General features: G+C 36.6%; 1 protein-coding gene across 4 annotated transcripts in view; it reads right to left on the bottom strand.

Moving 5' to 3' along the window:
* The window catches only part of MAP3K13 (mitogen-activated protein kinase kinase kinase 13), a 162,558-nt gene that overhangs the window by 25,988 nt on the left and 112,475 nt on the right, over positions 1-24,095 (bottom strand). For 3 of the 4 annotated variants that reach the window (XM_059920707.1, XM_059920709.1, XM_059920708.1), the window contains exons 2-5: positions 21,153-21,712; positions 8,683-8,866; positions 4,238-4,429; positions 402-560 (exon numbers count right to left, since the gene is read on the bottom strand). In XM_059920707.1, coding sequence (XP_059776690.1) covers positions 402-560; positions 4,238-4,429; positions 8,683-8,866; positions 21,153-21,627 — 1,010 coding nt within the window. In that variant the 5' untranslated portion in view covers positions 21,628-21,712. The remainder of the gene's footprint in view (positions 1-401; positions 561-4,237; positions 4,430-8,682; positions 8,867-21,152; positions 21,713-24,095) is intronic. The other variant, XM_059920710.1, reaches the window with a different exon arrangement.

Raw genomic sequence — 24,095 nt, 5'->3', positions numbered from 1 at the left:
TACCCAATGATGGTCTGAGTCACCAAGAATAGGTAAACTTTGTTTAACATATTTTATTCAAGAAGGTGAAAATTATATAGTATATTTCAGAAAGACTTTTATACTAAATGGCTATATGAAGTGAACTTTTAGTTTTCCAGAAAGTTCAGCATATTCTCTGGGAGTCCCCCAAACTGATGACTTACTGAATGGATATTCACCCTAATTCCTTCTCCCCCAATCCTTCTTACCAGGTGTGATGATCATGCTGGGTAGTACCTCAGATTATATGAGACTGAAATCAACCAGAAGTGAGTAATACTAAAGAATATTTTGGGAAAGTAGACGTGTTGAAAGAGGAAAGCGCTAACAGGGTGAAAGTGGGAACAGGCTTTCTGGTTGGCACAGATGGCACCACTCACCATATATCGACTTTTTCAGAGACAGGTTCATTCCGTATCACTTCTGGCGCCATCCATGCTACTGTGCCAGCGAAGGACATCTTGGTACTTTTATCACTAAGTTCCTTAGATGTACCAAAATCTGAAATTTTTACTGCATCTGTGTGAGTCACTAAAACACTTTAAAAAGAAATAAAGAACACATCCAGATCGTTAGTATTAATGAAAATCACGACTAACTGGCAACTGAAGATTTTGTTTGCTGCCTCCTACCTTGCAGAATTCAGCTCTCGAGTTCCAGTACTACTGGGGCATTAGCTACACACCACAAACAGCATCATTCATACTTGTGAGGTAGCATAGCATAGTGGGCTTTCTACATCTGGTTTTATCCTGCCTCCACCACTGCTAACTGTGTGACCTTTGCCAATTACTTAATTCTTCTAAGCCAGTTTTCTCATCTGTAAGATGGAGACAATTCAGGTCACAGTATCTTATCCACAATTCAAAAATCTCCAAAAATTCTTTATAAATATTTTTTCATATATATAAAGCAAACTCAATTTATCCCACTTTATGCGACTGTCAAAGGTTTTGCTGCAGATTTATGAATGTGGCTGATCATAGGATGTGGCCCCGGACTTCGCTGGGGGTGTAAGGTAATGCCCTATGTTACATTTCTGAAATCATCTGACTCCAAGAGCTTTGGATAAGGGATTATGGGTCTGTAATAATGGTCTCATAGAATTTTCATTTGAACTAAATGAGGTAATATATGTAAAGCACCCATCTCAGTAAACATTGGGTTTCATCCTTGCTGGTCTCAGACAACTCAACAGGAAAAACACTTCTTTTAAAACACTGTTTAAATGATGGCCAACTAAAATCATGCATGGGACCATGACACAAGGGATTCATTATTATAAAAGGCTAATAAGTATGCTGGGATTCCATTAATGTTGATAAGGAAAAGCAGGAATAAATTTAAGCTTAGGTAGATTCCACACAGTCATGTTATACTTGTTACAGTAGTGATCTGGGTTGTGACTTGGGGCAAACTGCTTTTGCTAGCCTTAAAGTGAATAAAATCTAGTACCAGTCAAATCCAGAGAATTAGCATCCACACACACTAGACTGAATTCACTTGAAATAACCTGTTTAGAACTTCAGAATGTTAATGAGTTAGGGCTTCAGAGGCTTAATGATATAGAGACTTAATTTTAACAAGAAGTCTTAATACTCAAATAGTATCAGAATCGAGGCGGCTAGAAAACAGAAAACTTCTCAATCTATCTCCTTCCTCCTCTATGTGAACCAGGAACTTGACATTTGCCCCCCTCCCCGCCAATGTCAGATGGCTCTCTACCAAACAGTTCATTGCTTATGATTGCTTTAGAATACCTTCATCCATATCTTAACCCTGGTTTTGTATGTGACATATAAAATTTATATAATTTAGGAATTTTGATTTAATCATGTTAGTCTTGGTGAAAATGCATAAGGATTAAAATATCATGGGATATCTGAGATAACTGGAGAATTGATGGTATCATATAGGCTGAAAATAAAAAAAGGTGATAAGCACCTAGTAAGAAAAACACTAGAAGCTTCCTCTTCTGCCTCTTTTGTTCTGCTCATTTTGGGACCTGTTAGTATGACAAGAGGGAATAGACATGGGAGGAGACTAGAGAAGATACAACGTTGGGACTTTTGTGAAGTCTTCTGAGACAAAGTTGGGGTCACACAGCCTAAAGATTTAACGTAGGTAATGAAATCTCTCTTTACAGCAGATTGACCTTTGTCTTCTCAATGTCAGCTTGGAACCCAAAGAGGCCAAGGCTGCTGGAGGTTCGGGATGGTACTGATAGCAGAGGGAAAGACTTACTGGGTAACAAACTTATTGCTCTAATTTTAATTTTTTTATTTTATTTTTTAAAAAGATTTATTTTATTAATTTATTTTAGGCTGCATCAGGTCTTAGTTGCAGCACTTGGATCTTCGTTGAGGCATGTGGGATCTTTCGTTGCGGCGCGTGGGCTTCTCTCTAGTTGTGGAGTCTGGGTTTTCTCTCTCTAGCTGTGGCGCACAGGCTCCAGGGCATGTGGGCTCTAGTTTGCGGCACGCAGGCTCTCTAGTTGAGGTGCACGAGCTCAGTAGTTGTGGCGCGCGGGCTTAGTTGCCCTGCGGCGTGTGGGATCTTAGTTCCCTGACCAGGGATCGAACCCGCGTCCCTTGCATTGTAAGGCGGATTCTTTACCACTGGACCACCAAGGAAGTGCCTGCTCTAATTTTTAAGTGACAAGAGGTAAAGAGAGTAGCATGTGATCTACATATCCTAAAATTTCCTGAATTCTTCCTCTAAAATTAATTCTTTTTTTTTTTTTGGCCACTCTGCCCGGCTTGCAGGATCTTAGCTCCCTGACCAGGGATTGAACCTGGGCAGCCACTGGACTGCCAGGGAATTTCCTAAAATTAATTCTTAAGGAGAACAAGGTGGTTAAGAAGGAGGCCATTCAAAGAGGTCTTCGGCAAGTATTTTGTGTACCTCATGTGTATGCAGTGGATGACAAAAGCAACAGATTAAAAAATGTGTAATGTGTAAAATGTGTAAAAAATGTGAACAGAAGGAATGAACACTATAATAAAGTTTATTTGCAAGTAAAGCAAGGAGAAGGTTGTTCAGTGAGCTAACGACTATAATAAACATTGTTGAGAACTGTGGTGATAAATAGGAGCTGCTTTGAAGTTGATAATCAAGGACAGATTTGTATCTTCCATGGAGAAGAGGCAGGATTAATTGTGAATCCCTCATGTTCACATGATGAGGGAGAATGCAGTGGTCTGTGGTCTAAGTTCTGGGTTCAAGTCCTAGCTCCATGACTTTGGGCTCTGAGTTCTAGATTTTCTTACATAAAATGATAAAATGATATTTGTTACATCTATTCCATACATTTTTGCTAAGATCAAAGCAGATGTGATCATGGATATTTTAAAATGTTATAAACCATGAAAGCACTATGCAAATATGTTTTTGGAAAAAGATTAATTCTTCTCTGCTTCTCTAAACAAAAATGTGGTGGGAAATAATGAAAATAATGTTTAAAAATAGGAGCTACACTGAAATATACCATTTAATCAATTCCTTTCCTTCCTTCATGCATTTTGGGGAACTGAATAAACATTCCTCTTAAAGTGGTTATTGGTAGCCGAAGAATCATTTTGAAAACAGGTTACTAGAAACAGCTCTGCTTCTCTTAAATAACCAATTTATATTATTTAATGGACACTGTGAACCTCATTACTACTTGTTTCCTTCTTTGCTTAGACTCTAGGAAGCTCAAAGTCAAATTCATAAGCCACCTCTAACAACTGTACAGAATCTTATGGCATACATTTTGTGAACAAGCTTTAGTTAATGTTTTTATTTTCTCTTTGCCTCTGTTTCTTATCCATTTTTATCCTGTTGTATATATTTCTGAAACTCAGTTTTTAAAAAATTGGTTTTCTGGGGGGAACACACTAGGAAAACAACAAGTCAAGCCTTCCAGTGGGAAAGTCTGGCATTAATTATCTGAGATGATGGAAAGTGAATACTTTAGTTAATAATATATTTTGTTTCATAGTTGTACAATTAAAAGGCAACAAAAAGGGAAAACTACTGTCAGGTGCCTGGACATATCTGCCATATAGGTAAGTAGGTTAACAGTAATCCCCGAAACATGCAAATAGAGTTATCCACTGTGCTAATTTAAACTGAACTGAAAATATGATGTCCAAAAGCTTCAACTATGGTTGATAAAATTCCATATTTCAAAACAATAAAACAAAATGGCTGAAAAATTAGCTCCAGAACTCACTTAGGTGATTTGAGATCACGATGAATAATTTTATGGAGGTGTAAATAATTCATTCCACTTGCAATTCCTGTGGACCAATCTACTAGCAATCGAGGTGTGATCTTCCTGCCAGCTCGCAAAACCTCATAAAGTTGTCCGTGGGCACAGTATTCCATGATGATACAGTAACATGGGGCCTGAGTACAAACACCCCTTTCAAGAAAACACAGACATGTACATGAGTACACACATACATATAAACATATATGTATTCATATTTACATTTTAAGAATATTTAATAAATTTAATAATTAAGACCAGTTCTCTGTCCAAATTATTTTAAAAATGCATATAATCTTTCCTGATTCTTAAATTACCATTTAAGTCCCTCTAGTCTACATGTTTCTTTGTTATACACATAGACAATTTTAGTTTGTTTTGTTCACTTTAGATATCTATATGCCATGCTATATCGGTGCTTTTTCTGTGGGACCATTCCATTCTAGGACAAAGAGCACCTTTCCCTGAGACTTGTGTAGGCTGGATATTTTAGACTGTTAAGAATAATTTAAATATCTTCCTTTAAAAATTAAATGGAAAGTTTTATATATAGTGTACAGAGAGAATTCAAATAAAATATTGCTATTTTTACTATTTGTTGAATTTCAAATTACTCAAATTTAAGATAACTAGACTGAGGACCAAAAGAATCAATTTTCTATGTTATAGAGTAGCTGAAAAACATTTCTGTTTAGAACAAAAATAATGTTACACAATGTATTATACACCTATGCAGCCTCTATTTTCATCAATTCCTACATCTTCTATGAAGCCTTTCCTGATTATTCCAGTCTAAAAAAAAATCTTTCTCTTCTCTAATTTCCTATGCTACATATTTGTTTTTTATATGCAATTTTTCTCTGCCTGTACAGATTATTGGTTCCTTAAAGGAAATGGTCTTCAAGTTCTTTTCTTTCTACCACATAGCTTAGAAGTTCACAGCAAGTCCTTGACAAGTATTTTTTAACTTCACCTGAACGTTCTTTGCTGATAAAGCCTTTGCACAAACAAGTACAGGGGCAAGGGGTAGGAGGAAGAGTACTAACACGAAAGAACATCCTCTATTTGTCAGGCATGTTTACATGTTAGTTAATTGTCTTATTTAATCTGCCCCAAACCATTGTACGATAGATATTATCTTTTCCATTTCTACAGGTAAAGCTCAGCGAGGAAAACTGACTTGTCCTAGATCATACAACTAATACATGACAGAGCTGGGATTCGAATCCAGTCTGTCTACTTCAAAGCCCATGCTCTTTCCACTCACTACGCTACACTGCCTCCCTTCCAGCTTTTAAAAGTTTGTATAAACAAGCATATTGGGGATTCCTATATTAATACTGTTATCCTATAAAAGTGGGAAAATCATATTAGCTCTACTTCACAGTTTTGTTCTGAGAATCAGAAAAGAGAAGAAAAATTACCATGAGCAATTCTCTGTGTCTTATTTCTTAATGATACGTATGCTTTCCTCCAAAAGAATATCATTATTCTACCTACAAGACTCCCAGCTAAAGTCCTCAGCCAGCTACCAATTCATGTCCTATCTCTTAGGCTGCCATAAGTGCTGAAAGAATTTAGAGGTTGTGACTTGTGATCATGTGAAAGTCTTATAACAATGGCAGATTATGAATAAGTATAATTAGTTTTTATTTTCCCTGCCCTGATGTGCCTGTCAAATGCCACAAAGCTATTTCTATTACTCTCCTATCATTTTCTAAGCTCCCCAGAATTCTCATCTTGATTTTTAAAGAAAAAATTTTTTTAAGTTTCTGTTACTTGACTTTCAGGAAACCTCAGTGGAGCGCAAGTATACAGCAACAGACAATTTAATTTTTACTACAGAGAAATAATGAATAAGGGCAGAAATAATGTAATGTGCTTAAGAATATCAAAACAAATATTTGTTTGAAACTACTCAGCATCTTACTCAAGAATGTTTTAACTTGTCAGACAAACATTGACATAAAGGGCCTAACAGCGATATGTTATACACTTTTCATCTTTCTTGACTGACAAATGAGAAGCAATCATTCCATCAGCCCTGTACTATAACAAGACATCTTAGTAGCTATAAATAACACCTCTATAATCACTTCTAATTGCTACCTTTTCTTCCCTTTGGCACTCAATTCCATTAGGAACAGGCAGGTTGGGTTTTCTTAAAAGATTGCTTAAAAATTGGAAGAAAAAGAGAATATAGTATTCCTTTCTTGCACTTCCCTTCTGTACATGGTTCTTACTAACTTCAAAAGAAGCTGAAAGCACAGAAATCAGTATCCAGAGAGATGTACTAAAATCTAATCATGCCCTCATATCTTCCAGACGGTTCTGAATGATTCATTGGCCAAGCAACACATGGCACAGATGGCTGCAAACATAACACTGCACAATGCCTCAAGAGCATGGTGTAATGGGCCAGGGACACAGTCTCACTATTGTTTTCCATGTAGAGGTAAAGACAATTCAAGCATCTTCAGCCCAAAGAGTTGGACACCAACAGAGCAATACTTATCCATAATGCTGAAAACTGTATATGCAGGTAGGAGGGTCAGAGGGTAAAGCGGGGAAAAGACTCAGAGGAAAAAGGAAGAAACAAAAGAAAGGAAGGAAAAATCAAGCTTCTCGCACTCATCCTCTGAGGACACATTTCTACCTTCAGTAACCCACGACATCCTGCTAGAAAGCCCTCTTACCTGAGACTCATAGCCTAGTTCACTTCGGGAGGCCAAAAAGCCATGCTCATCTATAGAAGATTCAGCGTCTCAAACCTAGCATACCAGTGATTTAAGCTTAAAGTTTAGTTAAATAAAAGGCTCTTCCTTCCATTTACGAGGGTAACCATACTGTAATGATGATCCTCTCAGTGAAGTAAAATGAATGAAAGAAGTGAGCCTCTGACAGACTTGTCTGCTTAAAAATAATCCTCCTATTGCCTTGAGAAACTTATCATCTTGGGAAGGATTATAATTGGTCTCGATAGCATTTTGTTTTAGTTTCACATCCTCCTGGCCCTCCTAGGGCAACCAATAATAGAATCACTACAGCAACTGAAGTTCTCTCCCATGTCCTCTGCAGGGATGTTCCTTCCACAAGGAAATGAATCCAAGGACTTCACTTAGTATCCCAGTTGAATGCTTCTCTTCTTTTCATACTTCTTTCCCTTTCCGTAAGGGGTCTTGTTTGGGAATCAAAACTCAACCTCAATACACATTTAAACCCATTCTACAAAACTTGTACCCATGATTTCTATTCCTTACTTTGGGGATATATTTCCAATTAGAAATCATTGCATGACATGTTTAGCTTTATAATCAGAGTTTTAGTGAGGAAAGGATTCCTCTTGGGGGCTGGAGGAAGTCCCTCCTAGGTTAGGAGAGGGGAATTTGTAAGTTATTCTACTTTTAGCTATAGGCTTATTGGTCATACTATTTTCCAGAATTGAAATATATATAAATTCAATATGTATTATATAAAAATATACCAAGAAGCTCTAATTTCTAATCTTTCTTCCTTCCTAAAGGCTTTCTTTCCTGTTCTTCACCTTTCTTCCTCTTAAGCCACTCATTATTCATTTGTTCAAGCCTAGGGCAAAATTTCAAGGCTGGTAAGAGAAGGAACTTGAGGGAAAAGTACAGGCAGAAGAGATTATACATATTCAGAGCTCAGAACTGCCAAGTTTGGCGCCTTCTACAAATTTACCTCTGAATCTTTCCATTTTTCTAGGGATCCCTGTCAATATTATGAAAATAAGGGACTAAACTAGAAAGATACGTTCACATACTCTTGAAAACAACCACTTTGTGAAATAAATATAGCATTTAACTTACTATCATCACTAATTCTACTATTATTAGACTTAGAAAGCTGAGTGTTTGGCATTCCTTGAAAACGGATCTGGCAAAACCTGAGGCAGGGAGAAATACTCTGAAGGTACCTGTTATTACAAGTTAATATTTAAGAACGGACACTAATAGAAACTAGTAAGAAAATACATCTCTATTTACAAGGAACTAATTGTTCTCTGATCACTTCAGATGTTAGCTTTGTTTTCTTAACTGAATTTTAGGATGTTCAGGTTATCTTGAAGTAGCCTCTGTTATCCTACTGATAATGACATTGATTCAGCAGATCTGACTGCTTGGCAGGAATCCATTTTCTCCCTCTCTGTCCCACATACATCCCTTCCAAGAAGTGTGTGCTCTGGCAAAAAGAACTATTAGACTATAAAATCCTTAAAGACATGATTCTAATATAATAGTTCTTTGGTACCCTCCCAAAGCATCTAGCACAGTGCTAAGTCTGTAGAGTGTTCTTAACATGTCTTTCAAAGCAGGAACTTAAATGTATATACTGGGGGAAAGAAAATCTCTCTATTTCTTTAAAAAAAAAAAGCCTTGACCTACTTGAAAGCGATGATGTTAGGGTGCTTCAACTTCCTCAAATGCTTGATATCCGTCTCATTCTGTTCTCTCACTTTCTTGATGGCCACCTCCTCCGCTCGGAACTTGCCCAAGAAGACAGCTCCCTGGGCTCCACTACCCAGCCACTGCAGCTCTGAGATCTCCTCAAATGGCACTTCCCAAGTATCTAGGCACACAAGTGAGAAACAAGCTTAAAGAGATCTCAATGGCCCCTTGTAGAATGCTCAGGGGCCATTCTACAAGGCCAGTCTGAAGGGACCAACTTCACCATCACCCAAAATGACCTCTATCCTTTGCCTCTCACCCGGTAACTCTCCAAAAGATATAACCTTTCTATGGGTCTTGATACCATAGATAAGATATTCACATGTATTAGTCTGTATCAATTTTTAACCAGTGAAATTCAGCAGATCAGAGATCTCCTCCAATATAATCACCTCTGAACAAAACACATCCTGACACTCCCACAGCCCCACCTCCTCACTTGAAGCTTGCATGTTCAGTCAATTCACCTATCTGTCTCTACATCACCATCCCTACCCCATCACCCATTATAAGTGTTGCTTTATTCCTCTTTGAATTTCTAGTGCAGGCTCTCAATTAATCCTTGCTGAATGAATTTTCAGTGATACTCTCTTAAAGATCTAATGATGTATAATAATTAAATTAGTATTTACCTTTTATTTAGTACTTACTATACGCCAGACACTAGCATAGTGCTTTAGATCTGTCATGTGTTTAATTCTTACAACAATCCTATAAGTCTGGCCTTATTATGGTTATTTAAAAATGAGAAAACTAAGCCATAGGGTAACCATGCCTTAAGTAACTTAATCAAGGTCACATAATTGGTAAGTGGCAAAACAGGGCCCAGGACTCCAGAACTGGCTTGAGTCCAGGGACTGTGTTTTCTCTACTATACCACATTACCTCTCATGAAGTATTTGAGAGAGAGGGCCATTAGTCATGATATATTTATTCATATAGATGCAGTATTTTCAAGTTTCTGTTTTTCTTAAAGTTTAATTTCTTTTTGCACCAAAAATGTAACAGGGGTCATTTCTAAGTGGTGGCATTATTGATTATTCATGTTATGTCATTTATCCTTTTCTGTATTAAAAATTTTAAACCATAAGCCTATATTACTTTTATTTTTATTTTTAATTGAAGTATAGTTGATTTACAATATTGTGTTAGTTTCAGCCTATATTACATTTAAAATGAATAAAATTCTATTTAAAATAGATCAAAAATTCAATCAATATGTGCTTTAATCTCATGCAACTTAAAAAGAAGACTATAATCCATTGATTATCCTGTTTGCCAGTGCATTATCACTGCACTGGTCAGAAATGAACATCAAAGAGCTAAGAGCCCCACGGAGTGAGGAGAAGATGATGACAATGCTAAAGGTTATGAGAGATTCTTGTCAGATCACCAATCACTTAAAGGCCACTGTTTGCAGAACACTGAACAAAGTAGTGTTGAATCAGCTTTGAAGATATTCTGGTCTTGAAAGCAAATCAACTCACTACTATGTCAATGAAGCAAGAGCAGAAAGAGTAGAAGGGAACTACATTTCCCTCTTTTCTAATTTTCTTTAACAGAAAAGAAATTCCGTAGATGCTTAATAAAATGTGGTTTCTCATTACAAAGGTTAAAACATGACCTTCAAAATATAAAAGCATAGAGCAGAAAAAATTATAGTGAGGGTGATTAATAGCATGGGCACTTGTCCCATTCTTCTGGTATGAGCAGTATTAAAGGTTTCTGCTCTACTGAAATTGAATAGATGCTATACAAAAACAAATCTCTCTACAATACAAATAGCTCACAAATATGAAATCACCAAAGAAACAAATTTGGGTGGAAACAGTAAGTTACAGACGACTGCTTTTAGTATCTTTACAGCGTCTAATGACTTTCATCCCTATGGGCTTATTCATGTGGCACACATAGGACACAGGTATTGATGGCATACTTAGTTTTACTCATTAGGGGTCCAGTGAAGAACTAAACACAGTGTCATTTTGACCATTCTGGGGGCTGAATAAAGTACTAGCACTGGATTCTGAGCAAGAACATAACTGGGCAATATTTCTCCAAATAACTCTATAAAAGCCCAAGTTACCCTAATTTTTAATACATAATTACTAAAATTATTCTTTAGCTGTCTTTTTTTCCTATTTACGCAATCTTTATTTACTGTTAAGTACTAGAAAACATTAGAAAATACTAGAAAAAGCAGAAAAGCACATATTTTATCTGAAATCCCAGCACATATTCAGTTTTCATCTTCTCTTTTAGTCTTTGTTTATATGTATACAGCTATGTCAGAGTTGTATGTATGTATAATTTTTTCTACTTTTTTCATATATTATGTATTCCCCATGTATTTACAGTCTTTATTATAAGCTTAATAGTTACTTACTGTACCCTCTTACCTTTTTTTGTACTTGTGTTTCCATTGTTTTGTTTGCTAAGTTAAATTTGGTACTTTTTTCTTTCTTTATATTACTTCTTCACGTTCAATCCTGAGATTAAAGAGTATAGTTTCCTGGTTCTTGGTATACATTCCAAGTTGCTATCCAAAAGGATTTTTCTAGTTTTTGCTGACAATAGAAAAGTATGAGCAAGTCTCTTTTACTACAACTTTGCCAGCAATGAATGCTGCCGATTATTTTTTGGTGCTAATTTAATTAGGTATAAAATAGTGTTTTATAAGTTTGCACTAATTGCCAGTGATATAGGATATTTTCTCCACATTTGTTTAACACATCTTCTTTGTATGAGTTATCAAATTTATCCCTTGTCCATTTATTTATTAGGGTCTTGCAGTTCTCATAAGCTCAAAGGAGCTTTCTATTTCTTTGATACATATGAAGAGGCTTTTTACAAAAGCATTTTTCTTTTAATTTTATTATGTTTTGAACAAAATATTTTTATAGTTGCTTCTCATTTCCTTTGCAATTTCTTCTACTGCCTAATCTATCTTCTAAGAGTGATCTATAGTTGATTTTTTAAAAGTTTAACCTTTACATCTGAAGTTTATTTTGTTGTATGGTATGAGAACTGATGCAAATTAATTTTTTTCGTAGTGTTATTTAGTGATTCAAAAAACAATTTGTTAAATAATCCTTTCTTTTTACATCATTTTATAATGTTTATATTGTAATTTACTATAAATTTTATAAATAATTCTTATTACTTAGTATTTTTATAAAATGAGAAATAAATGTAGTATTAAAATACAAATGATAGGAGGGAGGGACAAGATAGGGGTAGGGGATTAAGAGGCACAAACTACTATGTATAAAATAAGTAAGCTACAAGGATATATTGTACGGCACAAGGAATGTAGCCAATATTATATAACAACATTTTTTTATTCTTCTTTTTTTAAAGATTTTTTTTGATGGGGACCATTTTTAAAGTCTTTATGGAATTTGTTACAATATTGCTTCTGTTTTATGTTGTGGTTTTTTGGCTGTGAGGCATGTGGGATCTTAGTTCTCCGACCAGGGATTGAACCCGCACCCCCTGCATTGGAAGGCGAAGTCTTTTTTTTTTTTTTAATTAATTAATTAATTAATTAATTTGTTTTTGGCTGTGTTGGGTCTTCGTTTCTGTGCAAGGGCTTTCTCTAGTTGCGGCAAGCGGGGGACACTCTTCATCGCGGTGCGCGGGCCTCTCACTATCGTGGCCTCTCTTGTTGCGGAGCACAGGCTCCAGACGCGCAGGCTCAGTAGTTGTGGCTCACGGGCCTAGTTGCTCCGCGGCATGTGGGATCTTCCCAGACGAGGGCTCGAACCCGTGTCCCCTGCATTAGCAGGCAGATTCTCAACCACTGCGCCACCAGGGAAGCCCGGAAGGTGAAGTCTTAACCACTGGACAGCCAGGGAAGTCCCTATAATATCTTTAAATGGAGTATAATCTATAAAAATATTGAATCACTATGTTGTACACCTGAAATTAATATAATATCGTAAATCAACTATACTTCAATTAAAAAATAAAGTAAAATACAAATGATAAATATATTTGGCACTCAAATACCAAAGGTTGATATTATAATATATAACAAAAATTTCCTTGACCAACAGTAGCTCACGCCTGTGTTAATTCATCTATGTTCAACCAAATCTTAATTGTCCATGGAAAAATAAAGGGGCTGGCATTGGTAATTCAAGAACACAGAGTGTAAAGTAATACTTCAACCACCTTTCCATCAATTTTTTTTACTAGAACTGACTACCAGAAGTAAAGTTGATTCATGTGATTTAGTCCTCTCTGTCCGGTTCCAATGTCCTGATCGATATCTAGTAGGGAGTCAAGGAACAAGAAAATGGCAGCAAAAAGAACGTTAGCAACAAGGATATACAAATTGGGGGCCTAGATCACTGAGGAACAAGATAACAAACCTTATAATGATGGAAACTGGCTGTGCTCCCTCCAGGGTTAGTCCCAGACTTTCTGCTGCTTTTACAGCTGTCCCATTGGTACTCTTCCCCAGCTTTTATCTTCTCTCTGATTCATCACTATGACTACTATCTTAATTCCAATATCCACCATGATCCCTAGGACTGAGAAAAAGCCACATGCCCACTCACTTTAACACATAAGTTCTCCTTTGTTTATTCAGACAGGTCTATGACAATACTTGCTTTGAGACTGGGAACTATTTGGCAATAAAAGATTTCACATATTACCTTACTTACGCTTCACTACCAACATACTAAATGGGAGATGAAGATATCATTAAAAAAATTTTAATCAAGTGAAATTTCCTCATAATACCAAATGCAGGGACACATCTGTTATATGTACTATCCTTCGGTTGACTGTAATCCAGGATTAAAGATTAGCTCCATGATCCCAGAGCTGACAAGAAAAAAACTACACTAGTTTCAGGCTAGTGAATCTCTTCTACAGCCCACAGCAACACCTGCTCACGGTAGGATATCCTGTCATTTGCTGAAGAGCTGGGCAGCTGCCGTACCCTTGTAAGCTTAAACTGACTAAGGATGTTTCTTATTTGTTCCTGAAATAAGCCTTTCTGAAGGTCACATAATCAATCGGAACACAAATCAAATACAAGGTTACAGAAAAATAAAGAATTTTAAAGGCTCCTTTTAAAAGACATAGGATGTGTCTGTTAGTCTTCTTTATGAGTCTGAACCTCAATGCTGCATTTGGATCCCGAGACCTCCAAATTGCCACCAAAATAATTATTAGACTGGACAAGTTAGGACCCCCAAAACCAAATGAGTTTATCACATAAGCAGATATTAGTAGGTTTTGTGTCTAAGCAGAGAAGAAGGAACTTCTAAAAAATAATAAATTAAGGGTGGGTGGTTATGGGATGACAAGTGATTTTTATTTTCCTCTTTGGATTTGTCTTTATTCCCAATTTTTAAAATAATAAAACTGTTTAACATAGGAGTCCCCAACCGCTGTGTGACAAGGGACAACTCTTTAATTTCCCTGAAACCTTAAGATCATAGAGGGAAAAAAAGGGTAGAATGTGCAGGGTATGGAGAGAAAACAGACAGACAAAACCTAGGGATTGAGAAAGAATGCTGTGGTTGACAAATCCTGGAAAGTATACCTGGAATGGACAGATTTACAGGTAAATCCCAATATACTTATGGAGAAGGGGTATAGATGGGGAGTCTGGTATTGCTTTAAGAGAAAGTATTTCAGAGTCAATTTTTAAAAAATTGAAGTATAGCTGATTTACAATGTTGTGTTGATTTCTGCTGTACAGCAAAGTGATTCAGTTATACATACATATATATATATATATATATATATATATATATATATATATATATATATACACTCTTTTTTCATATTCTTTTCCATTATGGTTTATCCCAGGATATTGAATATAATTCCCTGCGCTATATAGTAGGACAGTATTGTTTATCCATTCTATATGTCATAGTTTGCATCTACTAACCCCTAACTCCTAGTCCATCCCTCCCCCACACCCCCTCCCCCTTGGCAACCACAAGTCTGTTCTCTATGTCTGTGAGTCTGTTTTTGTCTTGTAAATAGGTTCATTTGTGCCATGGTTTAGGTTCCACATAAAGATGTTATCATATGGTATTTGTCTTTCTCTTTTTGACTTACTTCACTTAGTATGATAATTTCTAATTGCATCCATGTTGCTGCAAATGGCATTATTTCATTCTGTTTTAGGCTGAGTAGTATTCCATTATATATGTACCACATCTTCTTTATCCATTCTTCTGTCAGTGGACACTTAGGTTGTTTCCATGTCTTGGCTACTGTGAATAGTACCACTATGAACATAGGGGTGCATGTATCTTTTTGAATTATAGTTTTGTCTGCATATATGCCCAGGAGTAGGATTGCTGGGTCATATGGTAATTCTATTTTTAGTTTTTTGAGGAACCTCCATACTGTTTTCCACAGTGGTTGCACCAACTTACATTCCCACCAACAGTGCAGGAGGGTTCCCTTTTCTCCACACCCTCCCCAGCATTTGTTATTGGTAGACTTTTTGATGATAGCCATTCTGACCGGTGTGAGGTGGTACCTCACTGTAGTTCTGATTTGCATTTCTAAAAGAAAGTATTTCACATCAATAGATGAGAGGAGAAAGACAATGTGGTATATATATATCTACACACACACACACACACACACACACACACACACATTGGAATACTACTCAGCCATAAAAGAGAATGAAATTTTGCCATCTGCAGCAACATGGATGGACTTGGAGGGCATTATGCTAAGTGAAATAAGTCAGACGGAGAAAGACAAATACTGTATGATGTCACTTATATGTGGAATCTAAAAAATACAACAAACTAGTGAATATTAAAAAAAAAAGAAGCAGACTCACAGATAAGGAGAATAAACTAGTGGTTACCAGTGGGGAGAGGGGGAAGGGGCAATATTGGGGTGGGGGAGTGGGAGGTAGAAACTACTGGCTGTAAGATAGGCCACAAGGATGTATTGTACAACACGGGGAAGATAGCTAACATTTTGTAATAACTGTAAATGGAATGTAACCTTTAAAAATTGTGTTAAAAAATAAAATAAAATAATACCTTAAAATAAAATATCAAAAAAAGAAAAAGTATTTCAGAAATAGAAAAAACTGAATGCATGGAAAAAGTGGCTAATGGTGACTAATGTCAACTGGCAGTTGTGGAAAAGCTGTCAACAGTCTTGACTAAAATATATGAATACATTTTTAAGGGAGGGTCACAGAATCCAATATTCAGTTATAAAATAAATAAAACAGAATATCATTTCTGGTCCATATTATTCCTTTACAAAATTTCTTGATGAAAGAACTCATAACTGATCATTTACATAAGGCTGCAAAGATATGTATCAAAAGCCTTAAAGCAAAAAATCCTTTGAACCCAGCATTCCTCTTCTAGTAATTTATCCTAAGGAGTAATCAAGATATGTGCGAAAATTAAGGAATGGACACATGTTCACTGCAGTGTGGCTTATAATCACTGAAAATAGTAAACAAATTGCTAAGCAATAGAAGATTGCACTAGAAGTTATCAATGAATTTGGTAAAGTTGCAGGATACAAAATAATATACAGAAATATGTTAATTTCTATACACTAACAACTAACAATCAGAAAAGGAAATGAAGAAAATAATCCCATTTACAATTGCATCAAAATGAATAAAATAGTAGGAATAAATCTAAGGAGGTAAAGGACCTGTACTCTGAAAACTATAAGACACTGATGAAAGAAACTGAAGACAACACAAACAGATGGAAAGATATACCGAGTTCATGGATTGGAAGAATTACTACTGTTAAAATGACCATACTACCCAAGGCAATCTAGAAATTCAATGCAATCCCTGTCAAAATACCCATGGCATTCTTCATAGAAGTAGAACAAATAATTCTAAAATTTGTATGGAAACACAAAATACCCCAAATAGCCAAAACTATCTTGAGAAAGAAGAACAAAGCTGGAGGTATCATGCTCCCTGATTTTAAACTATACTGCAAAGCTACAGTAATCAAAGCAGTATGGTACTGGCACATAGATCAATGGAACAGAATAGCAAGCCCAGAAATGAACCCATAATTACATGGGCAATTAATCTATGACAAAGGAGGCAAGAATATACAATGGGGAAAAGACAGCCTCTTCAATAAATGGTGTTTGGAAAACTGGACAGCTACATGCAAAAGAATCAAACTGGACTACACCATATACAAAAATAAATTCAAAATGGATTAAAGACTTAAATGTAAGACCTGAAACCATAAAACTTCTGGAAGAAAAAATAGGCAGTATGGTCTTTGACATCAGTCTTAGCAATATTTTTTGGATATGTCTCCTCAGGCAAGGGCAACAAAAGCAAAAATAAACAAATGGGACTACATCAAACTAAACAGCTTTTGCACAGTGAAGAAAACTATCAACGAAATGAAAAGGCAGCTTACTGAATGGGAGATGATATTTATAAATGCTATATCTGATAAGGGGTTAATATCCAAAATATACAAACAACTCATATAGCTCAACATCAAACAAACAACCTGATTAAAAAATGGGTAGAGGATCTGAATAGACATTTATCCAAAGAAGACATACAAATGGCTATCAGGCACATGAAAAGATGCTCAATATCACTAATTATTAGGAAAATGCAAATGAAAACCACAGTGAGATATCACTTCACACCTGCTAGAATGGCTATTATCAAAAAAACAACAAATAACAAGTGTTGGCCAGGATGTAGGGAATGGGAACCCTTGGGTACTGTTGATGGGAATGCAAATTGGTGCAGCCACTATGGAAAACAGGATGGAGATACCTCAAAAAACTAAAAATAGACCTATATATAGAACTACCATATGACTCAGCAACTCCACTCCTGGGTATTTATCTAAAGAAAACAAAAACACTTTTTAGAGACCTAAATGTAAGACCAGATACTATGAAACTCCTAGAGGAAAACATGCAGAACACTCTTTGACATAAACTGCAGCAATATTTTTTTTGGATCCGTCTCCTAAAGGAAAGGAAATGAAAACAAAAATAAACAAGTGGGACTTAATTAAACTTAAAAGCTTTCACACAGCAAAGGAAACCACTGACAAGACAAAAAGATAACCCACTGAATGGGAGAAAATATTTGCAAATGATATGACTGATAAGGGATTAATAGCCAACATATATAAATAGCTCATATAACACAACATCAAAAAAACAAACAACCAGATTAAAAAATGGGGAGAAGAACTAAACAGACATTTTTCCAAAGAGGAAAAGAAAATGGACAACAGGCATATGAAAAGATGCTCAACATCATTAATCATCAGGGAAATGAAACTCAAAACCACAATGAGATATCACCTCACACCTGTCAGAAAGAATGGCTATCATCAAAAAGAACACAACAAATGTCGGCGAGGATGTGGAAAAAAGGAAACGCTTGTTCACTGTTAGTGGGAATGTAAACTGGTGCAGCCACTGTGGAAAACAGTATGGAGGTGTCTCAAAAAACTAAAAATAGAACTACCATATAATTCAGCAATTTCACTCCTGTGTATATATCAGAAAAAACCAAAAACACTAATTTGAAAAGATACATGCACCCCAATGTTCATAGCAGCATTATTTACAATTGCCAAGATATGGAAACAACCTAAGTGTCCATCAACAGATGAGTGGACAAGATTGGATACACACACACACACAAAACGGAATACTACTCAGCCATAAAAAAGAATGAAATTTTGCCATTTGCGGCAAATGGATGGATATGGAGGGCATTATGCTAGTGAAATAAGTTAGAGAAAGACAAATACTGTAGAATATCACTTATATGTGGAATCTAAAAAATACAACAAACTAGTGAATATAACAATAAAGCAGATTCACAGATATAGAGAACAAACCAGTGGTTACCAGTGGGGAGGGAGGGAGGGGTGGGAGAGTGGGAGGTACAAACTACTAGGTGTAAGATAGGCTCAAGGATGTAATGTATAACATGGGGAATATGACCAATATTCTGTAATAACTGTAAATGGAAAGCAATCTTTAAAAAGTGTATAAAAAATAAAAAATTTTAGAAAACAAACAAAAAAAACCACTCTTTAGAAAAGATATCTGCACGCTTACATTAACTGCAGCATTATTTACAATAGCCAAGATATGGAAGTAATCTAAGTACCCATTGGTAGATGAATGGACAAAAAAGGTGTGGTGTATACACACACACACACACACACACACACACACACACACACACACGCAATGGAATATTACTCAGCCATAAAAAAGAATGAAATCTTGCCATTTGTGACAGCATGGACAGACCTAGAGGGCACTAAGCTAAGTGAAATAAGTCAAATGGAGAAAGACAAATACTATATGATTTCACTTAAATGTGTAATCTAAAAAACAAAACAACTGAACAAACACAATAAAACAGAAACAGTCATAGATACAGAGAACAAACAGGTGGTTGTCAGAGGGAAGGAGGGAGGGGGGAGGGGAGAAATAGGTGAGGGAGATTAAGAGGTACAAACTTTTAGTACAAAATAAATGAGTCAAGGGTATGAAATGTACAGTGTGGGGAATATAGTCAATAATTATGTAACATCTTTGTATGGTGACAGACAGTAACTAATCATGGTGATCATTTTGAAATGTACAGAAATGTCAAATCACTATGTTGTGCACCAGGAACTAATATAGTGTTGTAGGTCAATTATACTTCAAGAACAAACTCATGAAAACAAAAACTCATGAAAACAAACTCATGAAAAAAGAGATCAGATTTGTGGTTACCAGACGTGGTGAGTGGAGGAGGGGGAATTGGATGAAGGCAGTCAGAAGGTACAAACTTCCAGTTATAAGATAAGTAAGTACTAGGGATGTGGTGTACAACTTGATAAATATAATGAACACTGTTTATGTTAATGCATGAAGACAGTAAACCCTAAGAGTTCTCATCACAAGGAAAAAAAACAGAGGATTACTTAATTACAATTACTTAAACTGTGTATGTTAACACAATTTAATATTATGCAGCCATTAAAAATGATGCTGAAAAAGTATATTTCATGATACAGGAAATGTTCACAATATGAAGTAAAAAAGTGTTACAGAACAGCATGACTTTTTTTAAGCACACATACACACATGTATAGACTATACCAAAAACACTAATGGTGGTTATTGTCAGGAGATTGGGGATCATAGATTATTTTAATTTTTGGGGGGGAACTTACTTGTATGTTCCAAAATTTCTATATATATTACTTTTGTTCTCAGGAAAGATTGTTTCAACAATATAAATGAAGTTATAAAGAACACTAGTGCCATGTGTTCTCTTTACTTCAAAAGCATAAGGCTTGAGGGACTTCCCTGGTGGCGCAGTGGTTAAGAATCCGCCTGCCAATGCAGGGGACACGGGTTCGAGCCCTGGTCTGGGAAGATCCCACATGCCACGGAGCAACTAAGCCTGTGCGCCACAACTACTGAGCCTGCACTCTAGAGCCCGTGAGCCACAACTAGTGAGCCTGCATGCCACAACTACTGAAGCCCGTGCGCCTGGAGCCTGTGCTCCGCAACAAGAGAAGCCACCGCAATGAGAAGCTTGCGCACCGCAACAAAGAGTAGCCCCGGGTCGCCACAACTAGAGAAAGCCTGCGCGCAGCAACAAAGACCCAACGCAGCCAAAAATAAATAAATAAATAATAAATTAATTTTTTAAAAAAAGCATAAGGCTTGAATTGGGGTATATGAATATACATACGACACAATGATGGGAGTTAAAATTTTACTTTTTAAAAAGCTGTGGGATCTTGAAATAATAATGTTTCTCAAGAATGGTTAGATATTTTGTTCTTTCCTCAAAATGTGAGCTTTCTGTGCCTGACTGTAAGATAAAAAAATTCCTTTTTACTACTACCTAAGGCAGGCCTACAATCTTCAGGGGCAGTACCATGTGGCTTCTGTCTGGTTTTGAATTAGTCCAGTGACCATCAGACTTCTTGACTGTAAAAACTGTCAATAAAATTTTTGAATATGCACTCACTATGTGATTTATTTATAAATTATATATCTGTAAAACTTTATTAAAATACCAAATATATATGAAAACATGCATGAAAATAGAAATTTAAAGTGATGAGATAAAAGGAACAGAAGCTCTAACATCTTCTTCCTTACAACGTCATGGATTGTCTTATATGTACTCTACTCTGGACACCAGTGGACTGTACAACAACAAAAGGTGGGCTTCGACCAAAAAAGACCAACCATATGTCAATCTGTTCCATTCAGAAGGTCTACAGGAAATTGATATGGGGTATTATTCTGGCACTAGGTCTTTAATTTATCAAAGGTTATCCAGTTAATGGTGGTAGTGTGTTTACACAGGAAATATCTTCCAGGTCCATACTCTAGCTTACCTTGCTGCTGCAATTTGTAATCAGTGGAGTATGCCTTCCCAATGATATTCCATACAGGCCTTAAGCATCCAAATAGTCCTTCAAGAAACCCACCACTGCCGCTGCCCGACCTGCTGAACTGAATCTTGATGTCTTCGGTTCCACTTGTGCCCTCTCCATCCACAGTGTTGCTGTTCCCATGAGACACGGCCATCTCCGATTCATCTTGTTCCCTTAGCTGAAGAACGCTGTTCTCAAACTGGTCCCTGGAATCCTCACTTACGCTTGTCAACACTGTTGTGGTGATGGGGCTGTTCATGCCCTCAGTTAGCTCTGTTTGCACCACCCCCTTTTCCTGCTGGTCCTTAAGAAGCTTGGGTGAAGGGTGGCTTCGCATAGGTGCGACGTCATCTTGTAGTCCATTGAAGGTTTTGTTTTCACTCAAAGGCAAGTGTGGGGAAGAGGAGCAGCTCAGGTGCTCCTGAGGGTTGGCCATCGTGCCATGAGTGTGCCCAGGGTCCTGAGATGACACTCAGAGGATCATTAGAAAAGAGTTCTGATGTAAGAGGGGGCTTCAGAACCTGGGGAAAACAGGAGGAGGTCGTGAGATCACCCTTTCTTTAGTCACCCACACCACTACACTTCCTTTTATAATAATAAAAACATTGAAACAAGGGGGATTGATTAAACAGTGGTGTTCATCCACATGAAGGAATACTGTGCAGCAGTTAAAAATCATGTTGTAGAAGAGTATTTACTAACATGAGAAAATGTTCATGACATATTAATATAAAAAATAGGTTAGAACAATATATACAATGTAAGCCATTTAAATTTTTTATTATTTAAAAGGATACACAAACACATATACAAGAAAAAAAGACTGGAAGGATACATCCAAAGTAGTAACAACAGTTAATTCTAGGTGGTTAGATTTGGGAGGGATTTATGTTGTTGTGTTTTTCGAGATATTCTAAGCATTTTGCATTAATATGTTTCTATAGACTGAATGGTTGTGTCCCCCCAAAATTTACATGTTGAAACTCATTTGTGATGCTGTTTGGAGGTGGGGGCCTTTGGGATGTGATTAGGTCATGATGGTGGAGCCTTCATGAATGGGATTAGTGCCTTATAAAAAAGTCCCGGAGAACTCCCTTCCCTCTTCTGCCATGTGAGGACACAGTGAGAAGATGGCTGTCTATGAACCAGGAAGCAGGCCCTCACCAGATTATCAAATCTGTGAGTGCTTTGATCTTGGATATCTCAGCTCAGCCTCCAAAAAACTGTCAGAAGTAAAAATGTTTGTTGTCTGAGCCATCTAGTCTGTGGTATTTTTGTTATAGCAGCCTGAACAAACTAAGACATATATATTATATTCATAATCAGAAAAAAATTGTTTCCCTTCCCAAAGGTATAAATATATTTTTGTTAGAAACTACATTCTGTGTTATTATAAGTCACTGCTGATATCTTCTGTTTGCTTTAGTGTCTTGTCCACTGGCACCTTGCTTTACTTTCTAAGGCATTCATTAAGGCATGTAGATAAATGTCTTGTGTATGTGACAGATAAATTCCTAAGATGTAAATTTTGTTTTACTGTACTGCACCAAATCTGGAGCAATGTGACCAAGCCGCAGCTCTTTAAACTTATTCTTTGCTTCTGATCTGTCCATTAGCACCAATTTCTCAGAGCTACCTACCCCCTGAAAATAAAGACATGGAATTGTTCTAGATTCACCAGATCATGCAAAATCAATCTTAAACTTATTCAATGTATGTCTTTTATCAGAAATTTAGTTTCTTTGCAAATCCCTATATAATAGTCCTTCCTTCTTTCACTCTGTATTAAGCATCAAGGATGTGCTAGAGGCCAGGGGATAAAGATGATCTCGCAGAGGGGGCAAAAGACAGGCCAACAAAGATTGACTGTACACTGCTTAACCAAGTGCTCTGGGAGCACAGAAAAGGGAGGGATAGTTTCAGGGATAGCTGCCCAAAGGTGGTAACTATTGATTTGTTTGAAGGAAGTGTAGAAATTCATTGGGCAGGCAGGAGAGGAGTGAGTGAAAGAAGAGGAAGAGGGTACTACAGGTTTGGAGAAAGTGTGAACGAGGGCATGGAAGGATGAAAATATGGAACAGATGAGATATCTTAGTGGCTGAAATGTAGGTTATATGTATATATACAGAGAAAGATAAGAATTGGAGAGAGTCAGGGGCTAGACTGTAAGTATGCTAGGCTAAGAGATTTGGATTTTATTCTGAAGGTGATGGGGAGCCATAGTATCCTATATTGGGGGTTACAAATAAAAATAGACCATTCTTATGTTATTAATTTCTCATCTTCATTACTGAGACCAGGGATTGCTAGGGAAGTGAGACTAGGCGTTCCAGGTAGTAATGGGGAGCAGCAGGAGATAACTCTTGTAAAAGGTGGGCCAAGGTCAGAATATGGTGGACCTGTATGGCAAGCTAAAGCTTTTAGATTTTATCCTCAAGACAACAGAGAGTCATTAAGGAATTTTAAGCAAGGGAGTGATTTGGTCAGATTTGTAATTTAAAATCATACCCATAGCAGTAGAGGTTGGATTGAAGGAGAATGACTGAAGGTCAAGATATCAGTTAGGAGGAAGAGATCAAGTAAGAAATGATGAGGACCCAAACCAAGGCAGTAGCAATGGCAATGAAGAGGAGGGGACAGGTTTAAGAGGTAAAACTGGTAAGATCTAGTGATTGATAAAACATGGGGGTGGGTGAGGAAAAGGACAGGAGAGGAATACTTTCAGATAACCTACTTGGGATAATGGATAGATGGACAATGTCATTAACTGAGATATGAAATATCAGAAGAGATGAAGTTTTAGAAAGAAGATAATTAGCTCATAAATGTAGACGGTTTAACACCTACTGTGTGTTTCATGCACTGAACCAGATTTTTATTTATGTTATCTGATTTTTTTTCAAT

This window comes from Balaenoptera ricei, chromosome 4 (genome assembly GCF_028023285.1).
Source record: "Balaenoptera ricei isolate mBalRic1 chromosome 4, mBalRic1.hap2, whole genome shotgun sequence".
Classification (NCBI taxonomy): Eukaryota; Metazoa; Chordata; class Mammalia; order Artiodactyla; family Balaenopteridae; genus Balaenoptera; species Balaenoptera ricei.
Note: the sequence above shows the minus strand (reverse complement) of the source record. Positions and strands in the feature narration are given on the sequence as shown.